The sequence below is a fragment of the Serinus canaria genome, chromosome 4 (genome assembly GCF_022539315.1).
Source record: "Serinus canaria isolate serCan28SL12 chromosome 4, serCan2020, whole genome shotgun sequence".
Classification (NCBI taxonomy): Eukaryota; Metazoa; Chordata; class Aves; order Passeriformes; family Fringillidae; genus Serinus; species Serinus canaria.
Window position 1 is genome coordinate 2,294,896 of NC_066317.1, and position 8,463 is coordinate 2,303,358.

General features: G+C 45.4%; 1 protein-coding gene across 1 annotated transcript in view; it reads left to right on the forward strand.

Annotated features, from left to right (window-relative positions):
• Positions 1 to 5,419, forward strand: part of ANK2 (ankyrin 2) — a 148,757-nt gene extending 143,338 nt beyond the window's left edge. Inside the window, 1 exon segment of the mRNA XM_050973712.1 lies at positions 3,182 to 5,419. Coding sequence (XP_050829669.1) covers positions 3,182 to 3,365 — 184 coding nt within the window. The 3' untranslated portion in view covers positions 3,366 to 5,419.
• Positions 5,420 to 8,463: the final 3,044 nt, after the last annotated feature.

Consider the following 8,463-nt stretch of genomic DNA (forward strand, 5'->3'; position numbering starts at 1 on the left):
CGAAATAAAGCACTTTCCACACAACAGGGGTACAGGGGTCAATAAAAAGGCTGGTCTTTATTTTCTACAGTTTTGTAAGTTTAGCGAAGTAGCATAGTTCTAATTGAATGGAGAATGAATGGATGGCTGGAGAATGGCTAGAGATCAAAAAATGAGGAATGAATGGAGAATGAATAGATGAATGTAGAATGGAAGGATGATGGGGAATGAATGAAGGGATGATGAGTAATGGAGAATTGATGTATGGAGGGTGAATGACTGGATAATAGGGAATAAATAAATGATGAATGTATGATGGGATGATGAATGAGTGGATGATGAAAAGTTGATTGAAAAATAGGTGATGGAGAATGGATGATGGAGAATGATAGATGAATGATGGTAATTAACACATGGGTGATGGAGAATTAATGGTTGGATGGTGAATGACTGGATGACCAGGAATGAACAGATGATGAATAAATGGAGGGATGATGGATAAATAGATGGTGGGTGGAGAATCAATAAATGGATGGGTTATGGGAGGGATAGGATGAATGTATGAATGAGGAATGACTGGATGATGAAGAATGAACGAACTGCTGGATGAATGCACAATGAATGACAGAGAATGAACGAAGGAATGGATGAATGAGTGGATGATGGAGATGGAATGGTTGGATGACTGAAGGCATGAATGAGAGAGAATGGATGATGAATAATGGGATGCTGGTGACGAATGAATAGATAATGGAGAAATAATGGCTGGATGGTAAATGAGTGGGTAGATGACAGGGAATGAACAGATAATGAAAAAAATGGAGGGATGCTAGATCAATAGGTCAATGGCTGGAGAATGGATGAATGACTAAGAATGAGTAAATGGGTGAATGATAATGAGTGGATGACAGAGAATGAATAAAGAGATGGCGAAGGAATGACTAGACGGTAATTCGCGGTTAGCGGTAATTCGAGCTCACTTAGCGGTAACTCGCGGTAATTCGCGGTTAGCGGTAATTCGCGGTTAGCAGTAATTCGCGGTAACTCGCGGTAATTCGCGGTAACTCGTGGAAACTCGCGGTAATTCGCGGTAATTCGCGGTTAGCGGTAATTCGCAGTTAGCGGTAACTCGCGGTAATTCGCGGTTAGCGGTAACTCGCGGAAATTCGCCGCAATTAGCGGTTAGCGGTAATTCGCGGTTAGTGGTAATTCGCGGTAATTCGCGGTAACTCGCGGTAACATGCGGTAACTCGCGGTAACTCGCGGTAACTCGCGGTAAGTCGCGGTAAGTCGCGGTAATTCGCGGTGACTCGCGGTAATTCGCGGTAACTCGCGGTAAGTCGCGGTAACGCGCGGTAAGTCGCGGTAATTCGCGGTAACTCGCGGTAAGTCGCGGTAATTCGCGGTGACTCGCGGTAATGCGCGGTAAGTCGCGGTAATTCGCGGTAACGCGCGGTAATTCGCGGTAACTCGCGGTAATTCGCGGTAAGTCGCGGTGACTCGCGGTGACTCGCGGTAATTCGCGGTAACTCGCGGTAAGTCGCGGTAATTCGCGGTAACTCGCGGTAACTCGCGGTAATTCACGGTTAGCGGTAACTCGTGGTTATTCGCGGTAACTCGCGGTAACTCGCGGTAACTCGCGGTAATTTGCGGTTAGCGGTAATTCGCGGTAATTCGCGGTAATTCGCGGTAACTCGCGGTAATTCGCGGTAATTCGTGGTTAGCGATTAGCGGTAACTCGCGGTAAGTCGCGGTAATTCGCGGTTAGCGGTAATTCGTGGTTAGCGGTAACTCGCGGTAACTCGCGGTAACTCGCGGTTAGCGGTAATTCGCGGTAGTTCGCGGTAATTCGCGGTAATTCGCGATTAGCGGTAATTCGCGGTAATTCGCGGTAAGCGGTAACTCGCGGTAATTCGCGGTAATTCGCGGTTAGCGGTAACTCACGGTTAGCGGTAACTCGCGGTAATTCGCGTTTAGCGGTAATATGCTCACGGTTTGCTGTAATTTGCGGTTAGCAATAATTCGCGCTCACTTAGTGGCAATTTGCTCACTGTTCGCAGTTAGCAGTAATTCACGCTCACAAAGCAGTGCATTCCTTATTCCATTATTCATTTATCATCCAGCACTCCATCCACCCTCCATTCCTCATTCAATCAACATCCACTCTCCGTACATCTTTCAATTATCATCCAAATCTACATACATCCATCTTACCATCATTCACTGTCCAATCATCCAATTCTCCATACCTCATTCATCACCCACTCTCCATCCATCCATCCTCCATTCCTCATTCCTTCATCATCCACTCTCCAGTCATCCTTTCACTCATCATCCAACTCTCCATCCATCCATCTCTTCATACATCCCTCCCTATCATCATGCAGCTCTCCATTTATCATCCGCTCTCCATACATCCTTTCAATCATCATCCAAATCTCCATACATCCATCTTATCATCATCCACTGTCCAATCATCATCCAACTCTCCATACCTCCATTTCTCATTCATTCATCATCCAGTCTCCATACATGCATCCAATCATCAGTCAGTCTCCCATCATCATTCAACTCTCCATCCCTCTCATCCAGCTATCCCTCCATGCACTTTGACACCTTTCTCTCTGGTTCTAGAAATAAGAGGCAGACACGGGGTGGTAAACAGGGGTATCTTTATATAGGGATCCTCTGTTGGAAAACGCTGAAGATGCACACCCTGCATGATGCATGCAAAATTGTTCTTGATTTTGCAAATTACCATACCTGACAAGAGTCCCCAGTTGAAAACACCCCCACTGAAGCAATGCCTCAGCTCTAGTACCTTCTAAATCCACCCCTCCTTGGATGACAACTCAGCTCTGTTGGTAAAAATATGTCTCAAAGATCTGATTTCAACTCTGGTTTCTAAGGAATACCAAGATAGCATAGGGGTCCTGGAATTTGTTTTTTCTTTCTGCGTAGGAAAATACTGAAGCTGGGTTATAATAATAGGCTACAAATGTATGTGTAAAGAATACAGAGAATATATAAAATTAAAAGGATAAAAATCCATAGGATTGACTATTGCATCATACTTACACCTTGCTGTGCCTTCTCTCCAGCATGTGTAACTCTGCCTTGGAAAAGCCTGAAAACCACGATTCTCTCAGACCTCCAGAACTGTAGCCTTTCTAAGTCAGGTCTCTCTTTTTTTTGGTTCCAGGACAATACTAAGTAAAGCCAGCACACAGAAGAGGACTGTGATGAAGGACCGCTATGGAAAACATGTTCACATAGAAGAGCTGGAAGACACCCCAGAAGCGCTCCCCAGGGATGACCTCCAGCATGACCTCCAGCAGCTTCTTAGGCACTTCTGCCAAGAGGACTGGACACAGGAGGCCAAGTGAGAAGCTGCCGCCCCTGCACAGCGCCACGTGACCCCTCCCATACGCAGCCGTCACCGTCCCTGGTAGCAGAGTCGTCACTGCCGCTCCTATCTGTGCAGCTGCAGTGAATTCATTTCTCCCCATCCCAAGTTGCATTTTGTGCTGTTATGATTTTTCACCCTGTAAGCTAATTTGTGACCAAAGATAGCATCCTTCAGGCAGGATAATTTATCCGCCATGCTGGCACCTGTCAGCGCCGCCACTTGTCCCTGTCCCTTTGCTCTGGCGCTCGCTTACCGACACGGCCCTTGCCAAGCAGACTTCATCGACAGGCCTCTTCCACTGACTGTGTACAGGCACCGTACAAAGGAGTTGACGTGTAAACTGTAAATAGCAGAGTATTTGAACTCACGAGACTGCAGAACATTCACTGCCCACTCACTGTGGGCATTGTGGGTTGCGAGATGCAGCGACCCTGCGGAATGGCAACAGATCACGGAACGGTACCAGCCGGACCACAGACACTGACTGGCCCAGGAGGAAGTGCTGCAGAGCTACCGAGTCCTAAGAGTTACTGTGTAGAGATCTGGTCTAGGCAAAGGCTGTGCGAGTCAGGCAAAAGTGAGCTGTTCACATGAATGACAGCTGACTGTGGCCATTAATTGTGCAGTCACCCTCACACAGCCACTGCAACGTTTCCAAAAGAAAAAGAAAGAAAAAGAAAGAAACACTTCCCCAACTAGGTACCCAAGTTGCAAGCAGCTCTACCTGTGGCATGTTCACATATGGTGTTCAAGCCTATAGATCCGGACTTGTGGCAGGGTGTATTAAACAATCCTAACTCCGGTAGTTTCCCGTTTCCATCACAGCTTAGCCAACCTCACCGACCGACTGGGGGTGCTTCCTGCTGGCCACTGCACTGTAGATAACTACGGGACAAAGACTTACCCACTATACAAGGAGAATAATTAATTCACCGTGTTTTATCGAGATTGCCTCTTAGCCAATACACGCATGTGGCATTTGAAGGTCAAAACCAAACCCTCCTAGAACCATGTCAGCTTCTTGGCCCTCTTAGCACTGAGCGAGCAGTTTTTATCTTCTAAGTGTTTTTTAAAGAACAAGTGCTCACAATCCTCAGCAGCCTATTTCTGTTCATATTTTGTTATGTAACTATATATTATATATATATATATTTCTAAATCGACCCTCTGAAAAACCACATTAGCATGTCTGCACTTTTATTTTCCACAAGGGGAACGTAGGGATCTGATGTTTTGGGTGTTCTATACCTTAATATTTAATGGAGGAAGCTCTGTAGGGTTTTAGCAAAACACGCATACACACAAACATACCAACCTAATGCTTTTAAACAGCTATCTCATTTTTTTATAGTAGAGACAGCACCAGAGTAAAACCAACCCTCTCTTCTAGGAGCAATCCTTTGTCCAAGCTTATCTGGCCTTCTACAATTATAGGGTTCTTTGGTTTCGGTTTTTTTTTTTAATGACTCACTCAGTGCTCAGAACAAGGGCACTTCCTCATTAAGGTAATAATGCCAAAAGCATGGAAACACCTCTGGAGTTCTGGCTTCCTGTGAGCAGAACCATGAGGTGCCTTGCTGACACTTTTTGGGCAGGCAAGAAAAGGAACTTAAGGAAAAAAGTGTTTTGGCAGCCAAATCGAATGAGACCCTAGATGAAACATCTCACAGTGCATCATGTCTTCCTGACTGTCAGAGACAGCGCAGGAGGGTCTTCAAGGATGGGGCTCTCAAGAAATGCATTTCTGTTGTGTTATTTGCGGTGCAGATGATGTTCTGTGTAACAGCATAATGGTTATTCACCTCTTATTTTGATTTTTTGCTGTGTTATCAGAGAACTTGAATACTGTGAGAAGAAGTGAATTTTAAGTTGACGAATCAGCATCTTGTTCCCATGGTGATAACACTAATTGAATATATCTATGAGGGCATGTATTAGTTAAAATTAAAAAGATACAACACTAACAATACATAGCTGCAATGTGTACAATGGCTGATTTAACTAAATAAAAATGTACAAGTGTTAAATGTAGCAATGGTGGCTCACTCGCTTTTACTGCTGGCGCGGCAGGATGAGGGACGGCGCCGGCGCGGGGACCTCAGGAGCGCCATCAGAGTCACAGTTCCTCTGTCCCCAGCCCGCTGGCTCGTCACAGACACAGCCATGCCTCCTCAAGGGCACGACCTAAGCCAAAAGCTGCTCTTTGCTCTCTTCCTCCTCCTTTGCAATGACAGACAACTGTGAGTAAACAAGTCCAGCAATCAAACAAATACAACTCAAACCGGCACACAGCAAGCCAACAACCCCAGCCCTCCAGCACACAACTCTCCTGCTGAGGGCCTGAGGACAAGTGGGGAAAACCAGATGGGGATAACTAATGGGGAATTACAGAGACGGATGTGCCTGGGTGAGCATCACTGCCTGTGCTGGACAGCACGGCAGTGCTGGGGAAATGGGAGACACAGCAGAGGTAGGCTAGCAATGGTTTTCTCTGTTTTCAAATCCCAACCTGATCAGTTTCACACCACAATGTCAGTACTCCCAAACAGAAACGCTATTTTGCTGAAAGACACTAGCCACTTCTCCTTAATGCCTAAAGTAAACACCTTTTCTGGAGTCACAGCCTTTTTTTTTTTTTTTAAACAAACAATTCATTAAATCCAGGAACTCACTTTGTACTTGATATGCCCTCACAAGTAGCAGCAATAATTTAGGTACTAAGTTACTCTTGCTTTCCACCTTGAGAAGCAAAAGGCTTGGTTTATTTCTGCCAACAAATTATATGAACCAGAATCAACTAAGATTTTCTCTAGTCTGAACGTAACACAGCTCAACAGTGGGTTTTATTAGCAGAGCCTTTTACATCCTGCCTCTCATCCCAGCAAACCCTGGGAGATGCCAGTGGGGCTCTATGACCAGCAGAGAGCTGTTCACTAAATTCCACCATCCCTGATGACCTTAGTGGTAGGTACCACCGAAGGGTGGTAGCTGTCTCCTTCCATAGATGACTTTATATTTTTACTTAACATTCCATAAAATTGCACTACAAGTGCTGGAGCATCCTGTGGGCTCTTCCTAGAACACACGGATTCACGATGCAGAATTGAGTGAGCTGGAAAACACAGACAGACTGAATTCTCTTCTGACAGGTCATGCCACAGATAAACAGTGGATTTTGTAGCTATAAGCCATATACTCCACACAGTACAGCCTATAACTTCAGGCCTTTGATAGTGGGCAGCTTCCAAATCCAGGACATTTCCCTAAGAGAATAAACCCAAATGGCTTCACCTGCACCTTTAAACATTCACCATATCCCAAGTCTGATTCTGCAATGATGCTTCTACGAGAAGCATCATCTGACTCTGCAACGATTGCTCTACGAGAAGCATCATTTGAGAATCGCCCAAAGCTGCAACAGTTGTCAGGTCTCAAAATATCTGGTAAAGAGGTCACTGGCTGTGATTCTTGTCAGTGCAGTGACAGTGCCAGGAAGAGCAGCCGTATGCTCAGCCTTTGCCATGTTTTCCAGTCCCCTACACAGAGCTGGCTTGTCTTGCCAGGCCCAACCCTGTCCTCAGCTGCGGCAGCAGCCAGAGGCACAGTCCCGCTCCGCTCCCCGTGCCAGCTGTGGTTCCCACCTCTGCCGTCAGCAGAGGATTATACGTCTAGGAGCCTATCGAGCATGGGGGGAGTTACTTGGGCCTCTGCAGGTAAAGGGAGTAAGGTGACCTATAGGAAACCACATTTCTGATGTACTGGAAGGGTGTGAGGAGTAACCCTCATTCTATGTGCATGCCGCAGGGCTCTGAAGCCACAACCCTGAACCCACAACTCAGTGTTTCAGCTGTCACAGTCACAGCCCAAACAAGGACAGACAGGCACACAACCACCCCCAGACAGCAAACTCGCTCACGCCCCAGCACAGACCTGAACCCATTTATCCCACTGAGCCAACAGGACAGTTCCAGAGCACTGAATGTCTAGTGAGGGCACCCATTTACTTCCAAAAACAACTGACTCCCTTTTCTCTCCTGCTTTCTGGATCTGCTCCACCAAATCAACATCCTTTTTGGTCAAATTAAGTTGTGGTGGTTTTGTTGTTTTGTTTTTTAATAAATCCAACACCTCCTTTGTCTATTGACTAACTCAATACCCAAGTGATGATCATGTGAGGTCCACCAGAGCTGTTGCTGAGCTTAAGGCTACAGCTGAACTCACCTTGCTCCCCTATAACTAAATTTAAAATAAATTTAAAAGAGCAAATAAACACAAATAAATGTCTCAACCAAATTAATTAACTGGTGTTTCCTCTGCTCCTATTGTTCCAGCAACTGGCTGACTGTGAGGATTACCTTTTCCCCTTTTTCATATTATTTGAGATCTCTGTGGTTATGTCCATAGGACTCCAAGGTTATGTCCATAGGAGTCAATAACAGGATTAAAATTAAAAAAAAAAAAAAAAAAAAAAAGGCATTGGAAAGCCTGCAAAAGTGCTACAAACCTGTCTGAAACTCCCGTGGTGCCCACAACACCCTCTTGCTTCATGAACCCCAGAAGGAAATATCAGAATTTCATCATGAGTAAAATGGTGGGGGCTCCTTACACATCCCTTCCCAGAACTTGTGGAGATGCCTCCCCTTGAGTGGGATCTCCCTTCAAAGTTTTTCCTCAAGGCTGAGAAATAAGATAGGCCCACAGTTGTTGGAATGGATGAGCAATACTCATCTCTACTTACTAGCTTCAGAATCATCTCTTCGCTATCCCTTCAGAAACAGTGCACTACACCAGCAGTTCTAGCTACCCTCACTGTGCTCTGAATCATTTGGATTAAGGTCTTTTAGTCTATTCATTATCATAATACATAACTTTACAAATGTATAAATAAATATATTATCATAAATAATTTCTGTTTTATACATATAAAAATGGCTCACCATCCTTAATCCTACAGGGTAAAGCTTCAATTACACCTGCATAAGCCCTTGGACACAAACTATGGACAAAGCCTGGATGTGCCTGCACCCAGACCCCTCTCTGAGGAGAGCTTTAGGAAGCCTGGGGGCCCTTCTGTA